The sequence below is a fragment of the Chelonia mydas genome, chromosome 15 (assembly GCF_015237465.2).
Source record: "Chelonia mydas isolate rCheMyd1 chromosome 15, rCheMyd1.pri.v2, whole genome shotgun sequence".
NCBI lineage: Eukaryota > Metazoa > Chordata > Testudines > Cheloniidae > Chelonia > Chelonia mydas.
The window spans coordinates 2,693,278-2,715,061 of record NC_057856.1 but is presented as its reverse complement, the minus strand read 5'-3'; the positions used below and the strand labels follow the sequence as shown (position 1 = coordinate 2,715,061).

The 21,784-nt window shown below is 56.3% G+C and overlaps 1 protein-coding gene across 4 annotated transcripts; it reads left to right on the top strand.

The window, feature by feature from the left end:
* Window positions 1-389: 389 nt before the first annotated feature.
* On the top strand, window positions 390-21,752 carry DDX54 (DEAD-box helicase 54). Of its 4 annotated transcripts, none has more exons than XM_037878673.2 (20): window positions 390-559; window positions 3,206-3,332; window positions 3,785-3,855; window positions 4,238-4,426; window positions 5,567-5,616; window positions 6,366-6,407; window positions 10,059-10,154; window positions 10,756-10,877; window positions 11,402-11,463; window positions 12,345-12,476; window positions 13,281-13,491; window positions 14,223-14,357; window positions 15,318-15,539; window positions 15,901-15,974; window positions 16,572-16,757; window positions 17,158-17,300; window positions 17,386-17,499; window positions 17,899-18,003; window positions 18,604-18,701; window positions 19,019-21,752. In XM_037878673.2, the coding sequence occupies exons 1-20, from the start codon at window positions 401-403 to the stop codon at window positions 19,258-19,260; spliced, it is 2,580 nt and encodes an 859-aa protein (XP_037734601.2). In that variant the 5' UTR covers window positions 390-400; the 3' UTR covers window positions 19,261-21,752. The 4 variants fall into 4 exon arrangements, with proteins under 4 accessions (XP_037734601.2, XP_037734600.2, XP_043385892.1 ...); XM_037878672.2 differs by having other exon boundaries at window positions 15,886-15,974; XM_043529957.1 differs by having other exon boundaries at window positions 3,203-3,332.
* The last annotated feature ends 32 nt before the right edge of the window (window positions 21,753-21,784 follow it).

Below are 21,784 nucleotides of genomic sequence, written 5' to 3'. Positions count from 1 at the left end.
TGGGGCCAAGACGGCAGCACAAGCGCAGGGTATTTTTTAGGGCTGGGGATTTCCCATGGGGGGGCTCTCGGAGGGATCCTTGTGCAGGGAGCGGGATTGTCAAAGGCAAAAAATCCCAGTGTCTCTTCGCTGCGACCCAGGCCACCCGAGCACGGCTTGGTCAGCAGCATGGAGGCGGCTGGAGAAGGGGGTCAGAGCGCACCGCACCCCATCTCCCCCTGCACCCCAAAGTGCCCGCAGCCCCGCAGCCCAGGCTGAGCCGCCCAGCGCCGCTCGCGCCCCGGGCTCCCCGCGCGCGCTCCGGGCGATACCATCTCTCCAGCCGGGGGGACGGGAAGTGCGGCGCTGGATTCCCCGCTAGGGGTCGCGGTGGTTCAGGCCGCCCCGGGGGCGGGGCCACATGGCGGTTGGGAGCCGGTCACGTGCAGGCCCCGAGCCCGAGCCCGAGCCCGAGCCGCCGGCCATGGCGCCGCGTCGCCGCCGCCACCCTCGGGGCCGCGAGCCCGAGCCCGAGCCCGAGCTCCGCCTGGGGCCGACGGAGGGGAGCCCGGAGCGGCCGGTGAGCGGAGCGGGGCGGGGCCGGGGGGCGGGCGAGGTGACCCGGTCGGGGACCCGCGACTCTCCCGGGCCAAGGGAGGCGGCGCGGCGCGGCGGAAACCCCCTCGGGGCCGGGGCCTTGGAGCTCGCCGCCCCGAGTCCCGCCAGCGGGGGGGCCCAGCTGAGCCGGGCGAGGGCCTCGGCGCCGCCCTGGCCGAGAGCCGCCCACGGTCCGCCTGCGCCCGAGCCCCCCCATCCCCGCCCCCCAAACCCCTCATCCCCCCCCATCCCCGCCCCCCAAACCGCTCATCCCCCATCCCCGCCCCCCAAACCGCTCATCCCCCATCCCCGCCCCCCAAACCCCTCATCCCCCCGCCCCCCAAACCGCTCATCCCCCCCACCCCCGCCCCCCAAACCGCTCATCCCTGCGCCCCCGGTCCCGAGCCCCCCATCCCCGCCCCCCAAACCCCTCATCCCCCCCTCACCCCCGCCCCCCAAACCGCTCATCCCCGCGCCCCAGCCCAGAGCCCCCCCACCCCCGCCCCCCAAACCCCTCATCCCCCCCACCCCCGCCCCCCCAAACCGCTCATCCCCCCCCATCCCCGCCCCCCAAACCCTTCATCCCCCAGCCCAGAGCCCCCCCACCCCCGCCCCCCAAACCCCTCATCCCCCCCCATCCCCGCCCCCCAAACCCTTCAACCCCGCGCCCCCGGCCCAGAGCCCCCTCATCCCCGCCCCCCAAACCCCTCATCCCCCCCCCATCCCCGCCCCCCCAAACCCCTCATCCCCGCGCCCCCGGCCCAGGGCCCCCCCATCCCCGCCCCCCCAAACCCTTCATCCCCCCCTCATCCCCGCCCCCCAACCCGCTCCTCCCCGCCCCCCCGCGCCCCAGCCCAGAGCCCCCCCATCCCCGCCCCCCAAACCGCTCATCCCTGCCCCCCCGCGCCCCAGCCCAGAGCCCCCCCATCCCCGCCCCCCAAACCGCTCATCCCTGCCCCCCCGCGCCCCAGCCCAGAGCCCCCTCATCCCCGCCCCCCAAACCGCTCATCCCCGCCCCCCCCGCGCCCCCGGCCCAGAGCCCCCCCCACCCCCGCCCCCCAAACCGTTCATCCCCGCCCATCCCTGCGCCCCCAGCCCAGAGCCCCCCCACCCCCGCCCCCCAAACCGCTCATCCCCGCCCTCACCCCCGCCCCCCAAACCGCTCATCCCCGCGCCCCAGCCCAGAGCCCCCCAAACCCCGCCCCCCAAACCCCTCACCCCCGCCCCCCCGCGCCCTAGCCCAGAGCCCCCCCAACCCCGTCCCCCAAACCTTTCATCCCCGCGCCCCAGCCCAGAGCCCCCCCATCCCCGCCCCCCAAACCCCTCATCCCCCTTCATCCCCGCGCCCCCGGCCCAGAGCTCCCCCATCCCCGCCCCCCAAACCGCTCGTCCCCCCCCGTGCCCCAAACCCTTCATCCCCGCCCCCCCACACCCCCAGCCCAGAGCACCCCACCCCCCAAACCCCTCATCCCCGCGCCCCCGGCCCAGAGCCCCCCCCCAACCCCGACCCCCAAACCCTTCATCCCCGCCCCCCCACACCCCCAGCCCAGAGCCGCTCCCGCCCCCCAAATCCTTCATCCCTGCCCCCCCGAGCCTGCGCCCCAAATCCTTCATCCCTGCCCCCCCGAGCCTGCGCCCCAAATCCTTCATCCCTGCCCCCCCGAGCCTGCGCCCCAAATCCTTCATCCCTGCCCCCCCGAGCCCGCGCCCCAGCCCAGAGCCCCCTCCCGCGCCCCAGCCCAGAGCCCCCTCCCACACCCCAAACCCCTCATCCCTGCCCCCCCGAGCCTCCACCCCAAACCCCTCATCCCTGCCCCCCTGAGCCTGCACCCGAGCCTCTTCCTGCACCCTCTAGTCTGCACCCCAAACTCCTCATCCCTGACCCCCAAGCCTGTGCCCAAGCCCCTTCCTGCGCCCCAAACCCCTCATCCCTGACCCCCGAGCCTGTGCCCAAGCCCCTTCCTGCACCCCAAACCCCTCATCCCTGACCCCCGAGCCTGTGCCCAAGCCCCTTCCTGCACCCCAAACCTCTCATCCCTGCCCCCCAAGCCTGCGCCCGAGCCCCTTCCTGCACCCCAAACCCCTCATCCCCGTCCCCCCTGAGCCTACACCCCCAGCTCAGACCCCCTCCCGCACCCCAAGCCCCTCATCCCCACCCCCCCGAGCCTGCACCCCCCTCTCGCACCCCCAGCCCTGAGCCCCCTCTCGCACCCCAAACTCCTCATCCCCGCCCCCCCCCGAGCCTGCCCCCCAAATCCCTCATCCCTGCCCCCCTGAGCCTACATCCCCAGCCCTGAGCCCCCTCCCAACCCGGAGCCCCTTCTTGCACCCCAAACCCCTCATCCCTGCCCCCCCAGCCCAGAGCCCCCTCCCACACCCCAAACCCCTCATCCCCAGCTCAGTTGTGTCGTGGGCATCAATAATTTTCTTCAACTGGGTCTCCAGAAAAAAAGTTTGAAAACCACTGCTCTTGGGAGTTCTAAAATAAGACTGGACAGATAAAGGAAAATAGGCTGTAAGGACCACTCCCATTCTGATTGGGCTGGATGATCTAAGAGCCCTCTTCCATCTATCGTGACCTGAAATAACATTGCCTTTTGCATGTGTGCCCTTTCCCCGCCATCAACAGGCATCCAGTAAGATCTTACCAGCCTTTCCAACGTCTGATTACACCTCTGATGTGGAGCCAGACACGAGAGAGATGGTACGAGCACAGAACAAAAAGAAGAAGAAATCTGGGGGCTTCCAGTCTATGGGTGAGTGAAATGGATGGTCATAAATCTGAGGGCAGAAATTGCAATTTGATTAACATGGGGTGCTCAAACTTAGCTCGACTCAGGGCCACCTCAGCCACTGGTCAAAGCCTGCGTACCAGGCAGAGGAGCATGTTGCAGGTGTATTCAGAAGAAATCACGTGTGCCAGCATGCATTGAGGCCCATGCTTAGATCAAAATTGGGGGTCTTTTTATTTGCCTTCTGGAATTTAAACCTCTAAGTCACATTTTTGAGCTTTTTATCTGCAACTATTAGGGCAAGAAACTTTTTTAATGAAAGCTGAGGTTATTCTCCAATCACATGACTCCGGAAGCTGGGATTTTAAGTAAAAAACAATAATATTGTGAGACTTGCAATAAAATAGTTGGCAACACTCCACCCTTGTTATCCAAGGGCCATTTAATATTGAGATCATATTTGTCTTCTCTTGTAGGCTTGAGTTATCCTGTATTCAAAGGGGTCATGAAGAAAGGCTACAAAGTGCCTACGCCAATCCAGCGAAGGGTAATGGACAGGCTCTCATTGCTCCAGTGTAATTTTTATGGGGTGTATGTTTGTTAAAGGTCAGGGGAGGGTTCCCTAGGTAATTCTGCAGTGCTTTGTGCGGTTGAGGTGGGAGGTGAATCTCACTGTGTTGGCGAGCCTTAGCCACGTCTGGTATATGGATTCCACTAGATCAAGTGTTAGCAAAGGTTGTCCAACACCCCTGTAACCTATCTGTGGAACTCACTGCCACAATATATAATTTAAGCTAAGAATTTAGCAGGGTTTCCAAAAGATGTGGATATTTATGTGAATTATGAGAACATCCATGGATACCCCAGTGATTGGCACAGGGTAAGAATTCTCCAGCTGGATTGGAGCAGCATCTGTTCTTGTCTTGCAGACTATCCCTGTGATCCTGGATGGGAAAGACGTGGTGGCCATGGCAAGGACTGGCAGTGGGAAGACGGCTTGTTTCCTCATCCCCATGTTTGAGAAGCTGAAGGCGCACAGTGCCCAGACGGGAGCACGAGCCCTCATCCTCTCGCCAACCCGCGAGCTTGCCTTGCAGACTATGAAATTCACAAAGGAGGTAGGGAGTGGAGGAAGCAGCATCAACTGATCTAGGAGCCACTGGGACTGGAGTAGCTTGGAGCTCTCTCAAAAATGTGACTTGAGAGCATGGTGCATGGAGCTTGTGGTGATATGGAGAGGCAATATAGTGCAGTAATTGCTTAGGGACAATTTGTTGCATGACATAACTAACCTGTGGAAATCATTGCCGCAAGGTATCATTGAAGCTAAGAATGTAGCAGGGTTTCAAAAAGATGTGGATATTTGTGGATTATGAGAACATCCATGGATACCACAGTGATGGGCACAGAATAAGAATCAGAATAGAACTAGACATGATAAAAAATAAGGGTGAGATCATCAGGCTTCATGGCACAAGCCAACTGGCTGGGGTTAGGCAGATGATGTGCCTGTAGGCAGGTTATTCCATACTTGTCCACTAGGGGGTTCTTTGCACCTACCTTTGAAATATTTGGTCCTGGCAAGAGACTAGACTAGGGTGGGCAAACTTTTGGCCCAAGGGCCACATCTGGGTTGGGAAATTATATGTAGGGCTGGGGCAGGGGGTTGGATGTGGGAGGCGATGTGGTGTGCAGGAAGGGGCTCAGGGCAAGGGGTTGGGGTGCCGGCCGCTTCTGGGAGCGCTTCCACAGGCTGGATTGAAAGCCCTGATGGGCTGGATCTGGCCCACGGGCCATAGTTTGCCCTCCCCTGGACTAGACAAAAAGCAGATGGACCTTGGGTGTGATCCAGTCTGGCTACACTCCTGTGGTTTAGCTCACAAAGACAGCCTTCAGACAGAGCTGTGATCTGTGTATGGGTACTTTCCGTAATCCTGCAGGATAAATGAGTATCAACAGCCACTGCACTCTGTCTTCTGAGTGCTGATGGCTGGGGTTGCTATATGGGCCTCTGCTTCTCCCATGGAGAGCCCCCCCACATTGGTGGTATTGTGGGGTTAAAGACGGAGGCTGGTTGTACAAAGGGAGAAGCAGCCTGATCCAAAGTCTTAGCAACTTCAGTGTGTTCATCCCAGGCCTCTTGGGCTGGGTTAGCCCTGGCAGTTGAGATGAAGAGTCCCATGACTGGGAATAAGGGGAGTGGGGAGCTGGAGGCAAGATTAAGATTGACAATAGATGCGGTGTTTTTGGTTCTGCAGCTGGGCAAGTTCACAGGCCTGAAGACTGCGTTGATTCTGGGAGGAGAGAGGTAAGCCAGTTGCAGTCTACCCGTAAAGCGCCAGCGGCTGCAGCAGATTGAAAACCCTTGTGAATGTTTTGTCAAATGTATTTTTCCCTAGAATGAGTCAATTACAGTAGAAACTTGGGAAATATTGGCTAGCTCAATGCCCAGATGAAATATTGACCTGGCTCAGTGACACTGCAATGGGTAGAAACATCGCAGTTGGGTCTAAGCGGGATTGCTGGGACTGAGTCTGGGCCCTTCAAGGGATTCCGTTAATTTTCAATGACTTTTTAAAAAAGCATATTGGCTCCTTTCAGCATTGGGACCTAGTCCCAGCTTTGGGCCCAGCTACTTGTATTTGTGCGTGCACGGCGGGCTGGTGCGTATCGGGCGGTTACCAAGATGTGCGTGCGCAGCGGACGGTTACCGAGACGTGTGGCGAGCGGTTACTGAGACGTGCGCGTGCGGCAGGCTGAGGAAGGATTTCAGAAGCATGGCGCAGATCATTGGGCAGCTTGCTGCTCTCTGGCCAACCTGTTCCTTTAGAACAATCCCTGGGAAGCCGGGCTCAAGGATCAGCATGCTCCGTCTCAGCCGCTTTTGCAGAAAGCAGGTTGAGGGCATGAGGTGCTTGGCAAAGTGCAGGCGGCTCAGTGATCTACCTTGGAGCTTGCTGCTGGGCTGGGTGGAGTCCCTTGTTGTCAGTAGGGCTGTGTTATGGCTCCCCCTGCTGGTCATTATTACCAGCACCTCCGATTCTCTTTCTCCCCTAGGATGGAAGACCAATTTGCAGCTCTGCATGAGAACCCTGATATGTGAGTCTTAATGCTGAGGGGCAGCGACTGTGTTCTCCAAATGTGGATTGGGGGGGGAGGGTAGGGTCACAGCATGGGGATGGGGCTTGTGGGTGGGTATTTTCCTCTTTCTTTGGAGCACTGAGACCCAAGGTGCATCCCACACAATCCATCCTCTAGGACTGCCCTGCTACCTTGTTCTTTTCTGTAACTGATCTGGAGTATCTGTGATTGGGAGAGTTGGGTTAGGCTGTCGTGACTTTCCTTTCCCACCCCCCAGGCAGCATAGTCTCACCGTCTCACCTGTATTATTTCATAGAATCATAGACTTTAAGGTCAGAAGGGACCATTATGATAGTCTAGTCTGACTTCCTGCACAACACAGGCCACAGAATCTCACCCATCCACTCCTGTAATAAATCCCTAGCCTATGTCTGAGCTACTGAAGTCCTCAAATCACGGTTTAAAGACTTGAAGGTGCAGAGACTCCTCCAGCAAGTGACCCGTGCCCCTTGTTGCAGAGGAAGGTGAAAAACCCCCAAGGCCTCTGCCAATCTTCCCTGGAGGAAAATTCCTTCCCAACCCCAAATATGGCCATCAGCTAAACCCTGAGCATGTGGGCAAGACTCACCAGCCAGACACCCAGGAAGAAATTCTCTGTAGTAACTCAGATCCCACCCCATCTAACATCCCATCACAGGCCATTGGGCATATTTACTGCTAATAGTCAAAGATCAATTAATTGCCAAAATTAGGCTATCCCATCATACCATTCCCTCTATAAACTTATCAAGCTTAGCTTTGAAGCCAGATATGTCTTTTGCCCCCACTGCTCCCCTTGGAAGGCTGTTCCAGAACTTCACTCCTCTGATGGTTAGAAACCTTCGTCTAATTTCAAGACTAAACTTCCTGATGGCCAGTTTATATCCATTTGTTCTTGTGTCCACACTGGTACTGAATTTAAATAATTCCTCTCCCTCCCTGGTATTTATTCCTCTGATATATTTAGAGAGAGCAATCATATCTCCCCTCAGGCTTCTTTTGGTTAGGCTAAACAAGCCAAGCTCTTTGAGTCTCCTTTCATAAGACAGGTTTTCCATGCCCCGGATCATCCTAGTAGCCCTTCTCTGTACCTGTTCCAGTTTGAATTCATCTTTCTTAAACATGGGAGACCAGAACTGCACACAGTATTCCAGGTGACGTCTCACCAGTGTCTTGTATAACGGTACTAACACCTCCTTATCTCTACTGGAAATACCTTGCCTGATGCATCCCAAGACCACATTAACTTTTTTCATGGCCATATCACATTAGCGGCTCATAGTCATCCTGTGATCAACCAGTACTCCGAGGTCCTTTTCCTTCTCTGTTACTTCCATGTAACACGTCCCCAGTTTATAGCAGAAATTCTTGTTGTTAATCCATAAATGCATGACCTTGCACTTTACACTATTAAATTTCATCCTATTACTATTATTCCAGTTTACAAGGTCATCTAGACCTTCCTGTATGATATCCTGGTCCTTCTCTGTATTGGCAATACCTCCCAGCTTTGTGTCATCTGCAAACTTTATTAGCACATTCCCGGTTTTTGTGCCAATGTCAGTAATAAAAAGATTAAATAAGATTGGTCCCAAAACCTATCCCTGAGGAACTCCACTTGTAACCTCCCTCCAGCCTGACAGTTCACCTTTCAGTGTGACCCGTTGTAGTCTCCCCTTCAGCCAGTTCCTTATCCACCTTTCAGTTTTCATATTGACCCCCATCTTTTCCAATTTAGCTAATAATTCCCCATGTGGAACGGTATCAAACGCTGTACTGAAATCAAGGTAAATTAGATCCACTATGTTTCCTTTGTCTAAAAAATCCGTTATCTTCTCAAAGAAGGAGATCAGGTTGGTTTGGCACGATCTACCTTTTGTAAAGCCATGTTGTATTTTGTCCCAATTACCATTGACCACAATGTCCTTAACTACTTTTTCCTTCAAAATTTTTTCCAAGACCTTGCATACTACAGATGTCAAACGAACAGGCCTGTAGTTACCCAGATCACTTTTTTTTTTTTTCTTTCTTAAAAATAGGGACTATGTTAGCAATTCTCCAGTCATACGGTACAACCCCTGAGTTTACAGATTCATTAAAAATTCTTGCTAATGGGCTTGCAATTTCATGTGCCAGTTCCTTTAATATTCTTGGATGAAGATTATTTGGGCCCCTCGATTTAAGTCCCATTAAGTTGTTCGAGTTTGGCTTCTACCTCGGATGTGGTAATGTCTACCTCCATATCCTCATTCCCATTTGTCGTCCTACCATTATCCCTAAGCTCATTAGCCTCCTTAAAGACTGAGGCAAAGTATTTGTTTAGATATTGGGCTGTGCCTAGATTATCCTTAACCTCCACTCTATCCTCAGTGTTTAGCGGTCCCACTTTTTCTTTCTTTGTTTTCTTCTTATTTATATGGCTATAGAACCTTTTACTATTAGTTTTAATTCCCTTTGCAAAGTCCAACTCTACCTGGCTTTTGGCCTTTCTCACTTTATCCCTATATGTTCTGACCTCAGTAAGGGTAGCTTTTCTTGCTAATCCCTCCCATCTTCCACTCCTTGTAGGCTTTCTGCTTTTTCTTAATCACCTCCTCTGAGATGCTTGCTCATCCAGCTTGGTCTACAACTCCTGCCTATGAATTTTTTCCCCTTTCTTGGGATGCAGGCTTCCGAGAGCTTCTGCAGCTTTGACTTGAAGTAATTCCAGGCCTCCTCCGCCTTTAGATCCACAAGTTCTTCATTCCAATCCACTTCCTAACTAATTTCCTTAATTTTTTTAAAGTTAGCCCTTTTGAAATCAAAAACCCTAGTCACATCTATTTTTGTTTATCCTTCCATTTAGTTTGAACTGAATTAGCTCATGATCACTTGAACCAACGTTGTCCCCTACAACCATTTCTTCTATGATGTCCTCACTACTCACCAAAACCAAATCTAAAATGGCATCCCCTCTAGTCGGTTCAGCAACTACTTGGTGAAGGAATCCATCAGCTATCACAGGAAAATCTGAGCTCTATTATTATTACTAACACTTGTTCTCCAGTCTATATTTGTATTCCGGTAGTACTTATGAGCCCTTGTCAAAGAGCAGAGCCCTATCCACTGGGCACTGCACACATGCAGAACAGGCTCGCAGGTGCTGCATGCAGTGGGTCTGATTCTGCACTCACGGTGTAAATGGGAAGTGAAGCCACTGAAGCTGATGGAGTCACAACCTGTAAACCCTGTGTGCTGAGCAGAGTCGGACCCAGAGCCTCTGTGTTTCAGTGAGCATCAAGATAGCATCCAGTGGGGGCTGCTTGCTACTCCGCGCCTCTTAAGAGCATCTTCTTATGTGTATTTCTGGGGGGAGAGCGGAGACTGGAGATGGGTCTTCCTGGAGTGGAGGCATCTGAATGTCCCTCTTGGCCTGGCAGATTTGGGCTGGAGAGGCAAGTGGGATGGGAGGGGGTTGGTTGGGGAGAGCTGCCTTGTTCTATTTTTTACCAGAGCGGAGAGCTGCAGCTTTCACAGCTCCATCTCTCGCCACCAGGACAGGTGGCTGCCCGGATGTGGGTAGCACCTTGGCCCTTGCATGGAGTTGTGGGCAGCTGGGTGCCTGCTGCCCATTGGTGTCTGTCATTCCAGAATTATTGGCACCCCCGGGCGTCTGATGCACGTGGCTGTGGAAATGAACCTGAAGCTGCACAGTGTGGAGTACGTGGTGTTTGACGAAGCTGACAGGTCAGTTCATGATGTTGCCGTAGCTGAGATTTCACCTTGGGGCATTTGTCAGCCCCTCTGTTCCTAGGGGCTCCCAGTAGGACCCTCCGTCAGCCAAGTGTGACAACTGCACTACCAGGGAAGAGATGGGCTTTGGTGCTGTGGCTGCATCCTGTGGACACCTGTCAGAAAGGAGCAGAGGTGGGAGTGTGGATTCCCAGTGCCACAGATGGGAGAGCACACAGCTATGGCAGGCTCCGAGTGCCTGATGAGTGAGATGTTAGGCCAGTGGGGGAAAACAGACCAGGTCAAGGATCTTGGGAAAGCAACCAACTGATGCAGAGGTGCCCTTTCTTGTCGGCTGATGCTGGGTTAGATCTTCCACTTGCAGGGCCAGCGCTGGAGCTGGCATGTGAGATTCTAGGGTCCGGGGATAGGAGCTCCTGGGTGTGGATTTAAGGCCTCGTCGTGGGAGGAAGCAGCGTGTCCCTGTGCATGGGGATGTGCAGTCCCCATGCACACATGGCTTTCCTGGGTGCTGCGTGGGATGACAGGGCCCTGGGGGTGGGTGTGGCTTGCTGGGCTATGTGGCTGCTGACCTTGGTGGTGTTGCCCCCCTCAGGCTCTTTGAGATGGGGTTTGCGGAGCAGCTGCAGGAGATCATCGCCCGGCTTCCAGAGAGCCGCCAGACCCTGCTTTTCTCTGCCACGCTCCCCAAACTGCTTGTGGAGTTTGCTCGGGCCGGTAAGGAACATCCCCCAACCAGCCCCACACAGGAGAGATTGGGGGGAGGTTAGATGGAGAGGGGGTAACAGGCTGAATGGCAGGTCAGCTAAGAGTAGTTTCAGCTGTGCTGACCTGTCCTTTTGTGGGAGAGGAAGGGTTCCTCACCTGCTTTTGCCCCAGGCCAGGGCCATCCACACTGCCTCTGTCCCACCTATTTCTTTCCTCTTCAGTTCAGGGGACCTTTCCCCTGTCTCTTGCAAAATGAATTTTAGTGCTTGTGAAAGCAGGCAGCTAATTAAAGCTGGGGCATGGCACGGCGTGGGCAGGGCTCCAATTCTTCCCCCTTGGCTCCGCTGGCACATCCCCCTCCTGACCTGCAGCACCCCCTGCTGGGCGTGTCCAGTATGCCTTTCAGAAGCTGTGATTGCCTCGCTGTAAGTGTCTAACAGTGAGTTTGCTACCTTGGCCTGTTCTTTTCCATTGTGAATTCAGGCGCCCCATCCCCCTTGCCCTGGGCTCATGTTCTCCTGCCTCATTCACAGGTCTCACTGAGCCAGTGTTGATCCGGTTGGACGTGGAGACAAAGCTCAGTGAGCAGCTCAAGGTGAGATGCGCTTGGAGTCTTCAAGGCTGTTGAGTTCGGGAGGGCTGGGGTAGAGGAGACTGGGACTGTCTCTTGGTTCTGGGCCTGTACAGCACCTAGCACCATGGGTCCCTGGCCCATGTCTGGGGTCCCTAGGCCGTAGTGCAATACAAATAACTACCCGTTTGTCTGAGCTCACCCCAGCAGAGCCCTCAAGCTCCAAAGAGCACGGCTGTCAGCTGGCACTGGGGAAGGAGGTGGAGGACCAGCAGTATGCGTTGTATGGCCCCAGTGTGCATATGTGCCTGCCCTTCTCTGGACTGCTGCATTTCACAGCTGCAGGCAGTGTGCAGCGCCCCCTCCTGGGGCTAGTAACTGATGCTTGGGTGGACAACATGCTACCATGAGCCCGATCCCATCAGGAGCCTCAGTTAAGTGTGGCCCTGGCAGCATTAGCTGGTGTTGGCACCTGCTGTGATCTCGCCTGTAGGCAGACTCGGGTAGAACCTGAGGCCAGGTGAGGTAGACAGGTCCAAGCCTCCAGGGAACCAGTTTAGATTGGAGGACAGAGGACACCTTCCATCCCGTCCCATTAGCCCCAAGAGCATGCTGGGTGCTTTCGAGACAGGGCCAAAGAGCTGCCCAGCCAGAGGTGCCAGACAAACAGAGAATGATGGGCTGCAGCACTGGGCTATGTTGTTTCACTGGTTAGCCTCTAGATGCCTCGGTAGTGGATCAGGACACTGTGGTGCTAGGCGCTTCACAGCACCTGTCCCAGTCAGAGTGATGAGAAAGCACAGCCTGTGTTGTTAGCCCCAGCGTCTCTGGTTTGTGTAGCTTCCAGAGGGGCCATTGAGGGGGCAGGGAGGGGCTTCCCACCTCACCCCTCTCTCCGCTGGCAGCTGGCCTTCTTCCACGTGCGCGCGGATGACAAGCCGGCCGTGCTGCTGCACCTGCTGAGGAGCGTGGTGAGGCCTCAGGACCAGACAGTCGTCTTCGTGGCCACCAAGCACCATGCGGAGTACCTCAAGGAGGCAAGTCTGGGAGCCAACACGCCATGGGCCTGGCACGAGTTGTGCTGCACAGGCCGCTGGGCCTGGGCCCAGGCCTGGTGGAGCCAGGGGAGATGTAGCAGAGGGGTGGGGATACATGCAGTCCTGTGACCAAGGCAGAAGCTCTCACTAAACCCTGGATGAGAAGGGGGAGCTGCTGGGGGTGCTGCTTCCCAAAGGCAGGGAGGAGGGGGAAGGAGCACTCTGCTTCTGTGGCTGCTGCAGGTCTCTGGCTGAACTGGTGCCTGAGCAGCATACAGCAAGGTTGGGGGGCTGGGGGGAACTTCTGCCATGCACCAGGTAGCAGGGGAGAGCTGGGGGCTAATCACCTGGGTCTGCTTCTCTGGGTGTGTGGTCGGAGTCGAGCCCAAGTTTCCTTTCAAAGAAGGACCCCTGCCTGAGCTTCCACTGACTGACTCCTGTGTCCAGGAAATGCCAGGGTGCTCCCTGTCACCAGAGCCATCCTGCTAATGCAAGGGAGTGTCAGAGGCTGGTGCTGGGCTGCCAGGAGGAGGAGGGGCATTGCCGATGGACATTGCAACTCTCTTGGAGGGTGGTGGGGGAGAGGTCTAGCATGCTGTTGCTTGGCCAGCCTAGTACATGTAGGAGCAGGGATGCCGAGGGGAGGGAGGTGCAGCCTATCCTGAAGCTGCCGGATGGAATCTCTCCTCCCTTTTGCTCTGAGGTGTGGCTGGACTTATGTTGAGGTCCCATGGTATTTGGGGTGGTTCTCCCCTGCTGGGGGTCCGGGCACTGACCTGTGCTCCACCCTCCTCCTCCCTCCAGTTGCTGACAGCGCAGGGAGTGAACTGCACCCATATCTACAGCTCCCTGGACCAGGCGGCCCGGAAAATCAACATCGCCAAGTTCGTGCATGGCCAGTGTGCAGTGCTGATTGTTACCGATGTGGCTGCCCGTGGCATCGACATCCCCATGCTGGACAATGTCGTCAACTACAGCTTCCCTGCGAAGCCCAAGCTGTTCCTGCACCGTGTCGGTGGGTCTCTGGGGCTGGCTGGGCCACGGGGCGGGGCTGGGACAAGGGCACACCCACCTGTCCTGCTTCAGCTGATCAGCTCCCTCCCACCCTGGTCACATCTCCTCCAGGCTGGTAAATGCCATGGAGGAGGGAAGCCTCTCCACCCCCAAATATCCTCCCCACTGCCTCTGCTGGGCAGCCATTGCTGCAGGGTGTGTCATTAACACCTGTCCCGGCCTGGACTCCCTGCCACTGAATGCTGTCTGGGCTGGACCCTGCCTCGGACACTGCGGGAACGCAGCATTTCAGGGAGGGGCACAGGAAGGTCTGAAATCTCAATCTGAGGGATAAGGCCCAGGTAGCCAGCTAAGCCAGGCCCAGTGGGAGGGTGTGTGCAGTTTGGGGGCCATTCCCATTAGTGGCTTGGGCACCGGCTGCCAAATCCCTTGAGAGCAGTGGAGTACATGCTGAGATTCACCATCTGCAGCGGGGACGAGAGGGTGAGAACACCGTGCCCTTGTCCAGCCCTTCCCCGGATGAACAGAATGATCCCCACTGAGCATGGGGGCCAAGCTTGGCTTCTTGGCCTCGGTCCCCTTAGCAGCTTTCCCTGCGCCCGACCAGAATTGGCACATCAGCCAAACCCAAGTCCGTGACTGTGGTTCCTAAGAGTGGTTCCACACTGGCTGAGCCAGGGCCAGCAGCCACAGAGTTAACCCGGAGCTATTCTGCCTTGCTTTGCCTCCCAGGCCGTGTGGCCCGCGCTGGCCGCAGTGGTATCGCCTACTCCCTGGTGGCATCGGATGAGACCCCATATGTCTTTGACTTGCACCTGTTCCTGGGGCGCTCGCTCACCCTCGCCAGCCCCCACGAGAAACCTTCAGGTAAGGTCCATCTGGGCACTGGCCCCTTGTCCCTAAGTGGGTGTGTGGAGTTGGGGGTGGGAGCTCTCACTTGGCATTCCTGCTGGGGCTGGGCCTGGCGTGGGGAGAGCCACGCCGTGGTTACGGTGATGATACGGCCAGCCTCGCAGGAGGGCTGGGTCTCACTCCCCGGGCTGGGATGGCATGCCCCTTGTCTCTTACAGGCCCAGATGTCTGTGCTGGCTAACAAAGGTATGATGGGGAGCTCTGGCAGCACCACAGAGCTCCCCTGCATGGCAGGATGTGCTGATGGGAGGGTGACTCTTGCTGCCAGAGGCCCTGTCTGCAGATACTCTACCCTGGCACAGCACGGCCCTGTTTGCACTATTACCAGGCCTTAGCTCTCTGCATCCCTGAGCAGTGCTGACATATCATGGCCCAAGGTCTCGGCTTAGGGGCCCCGTTAAGGTCCCATCTGCATGATGCAGTGAATCCCTACAGCTTCATCCCACTGGACCTTCCCCTCCCCCTCTGTCCTCTCTGAGGTCACGTAGGGACCCCATTGTGTCTCCAGGACACCATAGTGGCCACGTCCTACACTGTAGTCCAGCCGGGCTCATGCTTGTTTCTGTTCTGGAATAGCTGTTCAGAGTCATAGTGGGACTGGCACAGCATTGGAGTGGGAAGTCTGGGACTTGGAGACCATAAGCAGGGGATGCTCTGAGTGGTGGCAGGGTGTGGGGAAGAGATCAGCTGTGTATGTCTTTAAAGTTACCAGTTGCTCCACCCTTTCTAGCCTGTGCCTTGTCCCAGTGGGCCCCTCCCCGCCCTTGCAGAGTGCTGCTACAAAGGCTACTCTCCAGGTCCCTGAACTGGGTGCAATCTCTGTTCCCCTATCCCAAGTGGACACATGGGATGGGCTGAAGCATGGGACCCCTGGGGAGAAGCTGCAGGGCCCGAACCCCTTCTGTCCCGTTACAGACAGAGATGGGGTGTTTGGCAGAGTCCCCCAGAGCGTCATCGACGACGAGGAGTGTCTGCTGTTCACTGACCACGAGAGCTCGCTGGACCTGCAGAGCCTGCGCAGGGTGTCAGAGAACGCACACAAGCAGTACCTGAAGTCCCGGCCTGGCCCCTCGCCCGAATCTGTCAAGAGGGTGAAGGAGCTGGACTTCTCCCTGCTGGGCATCCACCCGCTCTTCAGTGAGTGCCTGTCTCTGTCTGCACTCTCCTGGCATGGCGGGAACTGCAGGCTGCACCCACGCTGAGCTCTTGCAGCGGGGCCCATTGGGTGAGGCCAGGGCAGGAGCTGCTCTTATAGCTAGTGCTCCTGCACTGCTCCCTACTGCACTTCCTGCTGGAGCAGCAGGGAGCTCTCCCCATAGCCAGTGCTTGTCCAGCATTGCCTCCAGCACCCCCTGCTGCAGGAGATTGGGCCTGGAACAGCTGAGAGAACGCTGCCTCTTCCCTGTTTGCTTTTCCTGCTGGGGCTGGGAGCTTGGATATGTATTAGGCACTCACTGCTCTGTGTCCCTTCCTCCCGCTCTGGGCTCCTGGCTCAAAGGTTCTTGCTTTGGGGAGGATGAGCTGGAGAGACTGAAGTTCGTGGACAACATTAAAACCTACAGATCCAAAGCAGTGAGTACGAGCCGTGATCTGACACCAGGCCCCGTGCCTATCGGGTGGGGAAGGGAGCTCACTCCAAAGCTGCCAGCAGCATTGCCTTGTGTCAGAGCAAGGGGGCTGGCCTCTGTGAGCCCTTGACTTGGGCGTGCTGCCAGGTGCAGCGACCCAGCCAGTATGCCACTGAAATGAATCTTGTCCATCCACTGTGGCAGCCCGGGGAATGAGGCTCCTCCCTGTGGGTGGAGGGGTAGCATTAACCCTCGCAGCACCTCTGTGGTGCAAGGGAGTGTGCTTGAGGGATCGCTGCCCCTCCACTGAGATGCAGTTGCACAGGAGTTGAAGGTGGGAACCAAGGAAGCTGGGACTCAGCTGCAACTACAGCTCCTCAGGCTCTGGGAAGATGCTCCCTGCCTGCACCAGGGTTGCTGGGATGCTGCTGGGCCGGCTTCCTGGATGTGTTACTGGAGCTGCGTGAACAGCGCCACCAGACCCCTGGGACCAGAGGCGCCAGGTTGAGCTCCCAGCCCAGCAGACAGCTCCGCCTGCCCCAGTGAGGGGGAGGGGTCCCCCAGGGTAAGCGTCACTCACAGACTCCGTCTCTCGCACCAGACCATCTTTGAGATCAACGCCACCAACAAAACCCTGGCCAGTGATGTGATGCGAGCCAAGCGGAGCCGCGACCGCAGCCTCATCGACAAGTACCAGAGGGGGCAGCAGGAGAGACGGGCTGGGGCTGCGCTGGGAGGTCAGGACCCAGCAGTCCCTGCCCCTGAGGAGGAGGAAGCAAACCTCCAGGTATGGACTTGGAGGGTGCCAGTGCCATGAGGACATGGGCATTGCCAGCTTCTCAACCACATCCACTACAGGGCCTGCCTGGGGACCCCGGGAAGCAGCCCGCCTGGCTGGCCCCAAGCCCTGCACTGTGTAGTGTCAGCCCATGGCTGGGGGCATAAAGGGCTGGCTAGTGTCATGGCCCCGGTAACGTTTGCAGGTCTGTGTGTTGAGATGGGGGCTGGTGTGATTGTGCCGGGGGCAGGGAGCAGTTTGCACAATTGGTAGCATTGCACAGCGCGGGGCTTGGGTGGGCATCTGTAGCCAAGGCACCAGCTGAGTCAGCTGGCTCAGTGGCTCCTGTCTGGAGAGTAGGGTGGGGGTTGGCTGTGCACCTAGTCCTCCTGTCTGATCTGTGTCCCAGGAAGTGTTCTCCGCCGTGGTGGGCAGGAAGCGGAAGCAGCACCAGGTGGGAGAGGGTGTCAGGAAGAAGCAGCGTTATGAGGTGCAGCGGGACGAGGAGTTCTACATTCCCTACCGGCCCAAGGACTTAGAGAGCGAGCGGGGGTGAGTCACATGGACCAATGGCGGGATCCTCTGCTTCTCCCAGCTCCCCAAACCCCTCTGACCTCTGCCTTTCTCCCATGTCCAGGCTGAGCATTGGTGGGGAGGGCAGCGCGTTTGAGCAGCAGGCTTCTGGTGCCGTGCTCGACCTCCTGGGGGACGAGACCCACAACATGAGCAAGACCAAGCAGCTGCTCAAGTGGTAAGTGCCTGACCTGTAGGGGGCAGCAGCAGTCCAGAGAGGAAAGGCTCCTGCTGTGGGGAGGGCCATGGGGACAGCTGCCCCTCACACAGGGCACTCCCCACCTGGCGGGGGCCCTTTGATCCCCAGCAGGCAGCACCAAACGGTGGATTTTGCCTTATCACCCTCTCTTCCTTGCTCTGTTGAGTGCTGGGGGAAGTGCTACGGTGCCACCTGAGGATGGGATTCTCTCCACCACCCAGCTGGGCTGGGGCTTCGTTGCTTGTGCCCCTGGGGCTTGAGGGGAGAGCGCTCATTCTTCCAGGTGGGGCTGATCCAAGCCAGCTTGGTGTCGATGAGCCCCCATTTCTCTCTTCCCCTGCAATGCCATTCCACCCCCCTGCCCTGCCCCCACTCCAGGGACCGCAAGAAGAAGCGGTTCGTGGGGAAAACTGGCCAAGAGGACAAGAAGAAAATCTGCACAGAGAGTGGCAGGTACATCAACGGCTCCTACAAGAACAACCTGTATCCTTCCAGACTGGGGAGCCTGGGGATGGGCTGGGGGCACTCCCGATGGGCAGGGGCAGAGACAGGGCAGGGAGCGATATGTATCTAACCATGCCTGAGGGGCTCTTGCTCTCTGCCCTCCCAGGACTTCCTGACTGCAGGGCACCATAGCAACTGCAGAGGAAGCGTGTCTGAGTGGCAGGGAGCAGCAAGGGGCTGGGCGCTTCTGTAGCTGCTGCGGAGGGGCAGAGGCAATTCCAGTTTGCAGTAGCGGGATGGCGTGGTGGCCCTGCTGGCCATTGCTGAGCTTTGCAGTTGGGGATTTTATGAACTGGGGAGCTAGGGACATGGGCTTCCTTCCAGGAAAGTCTTCTGCCGAGAGAGAAACAGAGCGGTAGCAGGCACAGGGGAGAACACTGCAACTGCCAGCCCCTGCCTGCAGGGCCCTCTTCCTTCGAGATGCCTTGGGGCTGCGATCTTGAAGGAGGGAAGCATGGCCCGGGGGGGGGGGGGGGGGAGTTGGTGGGGGAGAGATTGGGATTAAGGTGAGGGGAGAAGTCGCGGAGGGCTCGGGGCACCCTCCCAGCCCCCAGCCTTTCCTTAACCCACTGCCCCCAGCTATGAGAAGTGGAAGAAGAAATACAAAGTTGAGGAGTGGGACTCCGAGGAGGAGGCGGGGAGCGAGCCAAGAGGTGGGAAGCACCGTAGGGGCAGAGGTGAGTGCCTGGGGGTGAAGGCACTGCCCTGTGCAGACATTGGTGCCTTGGGGGATCCAGGCAGGTTGAGACCCAACGGGTGGCTGATATGCAGGATAGCATCAGCCTCCCTGCTGGATAGAGAACTGCTACCTCCCCAGGGCCCAGCCGGCTGTGCGGGGGCTCCGCTCTGTGTGCCAGCCTGTTCCCTGCTAGCGTCCATTCCCCTTGGCATTGCTCTATAGCTCAGTCCCTGACCCAGCATCCTGGCACCAGGGGTAGGTGCGTGTGGGGAGCTGAGCAGGGGGAGAACTTTGAGTAACTCATTCCCCCTGCAGGAGGCAGGCGGCTGGCGCCCTCCCCAGGGAAGCACGGCTCCCAGCAGGGGAAGGTGCACTCGGAGCTGAAGAGCAAGCAGCAGATCCTGAAGCAGAGGAAGAGGGTGGCCAAGCAGAACTTTCTGCAGAAGGGCGGCCTGAAGCGGCTGAAAGGCAAGAACCGGCAGCGGGTGCAGGAGCTGCGCAGGACGGCATTCGGCCGTGGTGCTGCCAAGAAGGGTAAAATGAGGAAAAGGATGTAAAGAACGGAGCGTGGGAGAGCAGCAGGCCTGATCTGAGCGAAGGGCTGATTCCGAGCCATCTCCCCTTGCTGGGGGATGAGCTGCCCTGTGCAGACTCTGGCCTGGGCAGGAGCCATTAAATGATGTTGTGGGTGGTATTTAGTTTCTGTTAGATGTTTGTCTCGAATGCGGCAGGGGGGAAGCAGAGAGAGTTGTTCCTGTTTCCTTGACCAGCTAACTCTCTTCTGAGAGTGCAGGAAAACCTGTCGGGGGGGTGGGAACCACAGCTGTGCTGGCCTGCACCACTGGTCCTCGTCTGGACTGGTTTTCACCACCTACTCACCCCTTCTCCCAAAGGATGTTCCTGACATTGCATGAGGCTGCTTTTAAAAGCAGTTTCTGATCATAGCACCTCCCTCTTCTCTTCCCCCCCCCGCAGCAGCAACATCTTGACACCTTGCTGGTCCCTGATTTCATTTGTTTCTGCAGAAAGTCTAAGCTAGCTTGATTTCATTTGTCTCTCCAGAAAGTCTAAGCTAGCCCATGCATGAATTTGACCTCAGAGCCCCCTTGTGAAGAAAGGTAACAGCAGAGAGGGGTTTCAGAGAAGAGCACTCACTTTCCAGGCCTGGCTGCAAAATGGTGTTTATGTAATACGAGCTATAGGTCTCAGAGCGCATTGCAAAGGAGGTCAGTATTATTCCCATTTTACAGATGGGGAAACTGAGGCACAGGGGGTGACTTGCCCAAAGTCACCCAGCAGGCCAATGGCAGAGCCAGGACTAAAGCCCAGTCTGAGTCCCAATCCTTTGCACTGTCTGATCATTGTTGTCCAGCTGTATCCCCTGGTAATTCCATTTCTCTGCCTCAAGCCAGCCAGATCCTTAGTCTCAGGGCTTAGCTCCTTATGTTATACAGACAAAACCACACAGGTTTGTTTCAGGGGACAAGACAAGATGTCACGTTTATTATAACACAATTGGATTTATGACCAATAACTAATATCTAGTACCTATGTGTACACACACAAATGTTCTGCAGCTGCTGTATAGTTACCAGTCCTGAATGTAGCTTGAGTTTGTGGCAGCTAACTGGCCAGGAAAGCTGGGCACAAAGAAGGACTGGGGCTCTGTTGGGCATGTACCAATGCCCTTCCATGTTGGCAGCAGAATGTTACCCTCCAAAGTCTTCCAGCTCATCCATCCTTTTTGTAGGCTTTAGTTTGAATCCAGTCTATAAGTCTTGCTGTGTCAAGCTGCCTCTGGGTTCGGTGTGATTGATCACCTGTCAATTGCAGACTTGACTTTCAGCCTAGGACCTGGCTTTGAAGTTTCCTCAATTGTACTTTTGTTCTTTTCTTTTGAGGGTGGACTCCTCTTACTTTGTCAGGGCTGTTGTCTGCATCTTCAGCCATTGGGTGTTTACACTTTATTTTATCAGGATGGGCTGGGGGTTGATTCCATCATCCATACATACCTCATTCACACATCTAAACTCATAAGATTACAGCAGGGTTTTGCAAAAACAAGTGAACATTTTAATGTGGAGTTTGAGTTACAATATGGACAAGTGTAAGGAATGGCAAACAGTGAGCCGAAGTTACAATGTTGCATTGATCAGTTCTACACTTACACAGCTGGGGGTACTCTCCTGCCTCTTCAGCTATGGGACCACTGGGGGGAGCAGTAAGTGTCCTCAGCTCCCTGTTGCCTGTCACACACCATCCCCTCCTAACTATGTCAGTTGTGTGGGAGGTGGCGCTCCCAGAATGAAGAACCAGTGCTAGATCGAGATGATTAAAAGGTGGATTTTCTGATAAAGAGCCCCCAAAACTGTTGTTGAGAACCTGCACATGTGCTTTCCTCCTCTGACAATACCATCTGTGCAAGGTTTTCTGCTCTTGGCACATAAAAAGATGGAGGGATGTCCCCAAAGGAAAATGAATAAATGTGCAATCATAGAATATCAGGGTTGGAAGGGACCTCAGGAGGCCATCTAGTCCAACCCTCTGCTCAAAGCAGGCCCAATCCCCAATTTTTGCCCTAGATCCCTAGATGTCCCCCTCAAGGATTGAACTCACAACCCTGGGTTTAGCAGGCCAATGCTGAAACCACTGAGCTATCTGTCCGTTCCCCCCCTCCCCCCGAGGGCAATGGGCAGCCACACCATGGCCAGTACAAACTGGGACAGTTAAAGATACTTCTGCAATCCAGTGTCACCTGTAACAGTGCAGATGGCAAGAGGCAGCACGTGCAGGCCCTGAGCCAGCTGCCTGCAGTGAGGAAACTTCGCTTGCTTTAGACTTTAAATGCTTCCTGGGTCCCCTCAGATGGTCTCTCCTGCTCAGGGCTGCGTGGCAGTATGCAAAGGGGGGAAATTGAGCCGTTTGACTTGCTTTTAAAAAGGGGCCTTACTGTTTTTTCAGCCTAAATTGAACTAAGCTTTGTATCAAAAGTAAATGTAAATAATGGCCCACACTTTTTTTACTCCAATAAATGATTTCTTCTATTGTCTTTCAAGCTCCTTGCTGTGTGTGCAATGCAGA

Coding starts and splice junctions, on each gene's coding strand:
- DDX54 (XM_043529956.1), top strand. CDS start 401: ATGGCGGTTGGGAGCCGGTCACGTGCAGGCCCCGAGCCCGAGCCCGAG. Junction 560..3,202: donor AGGGGAGCCCGGAGCGGCCG/GTGAGCGGAGCG, acceptor CCCCGCCATCAA/CAGGCATCCAGTAAGATCTT. Junction 17,301..17,385: donor GACTTAGAGAGCGAGCGGGG/GTGAGTCACATG, acceptor TCCCATGTCCAG/GCTGAGCATTGGTGGGGAGG.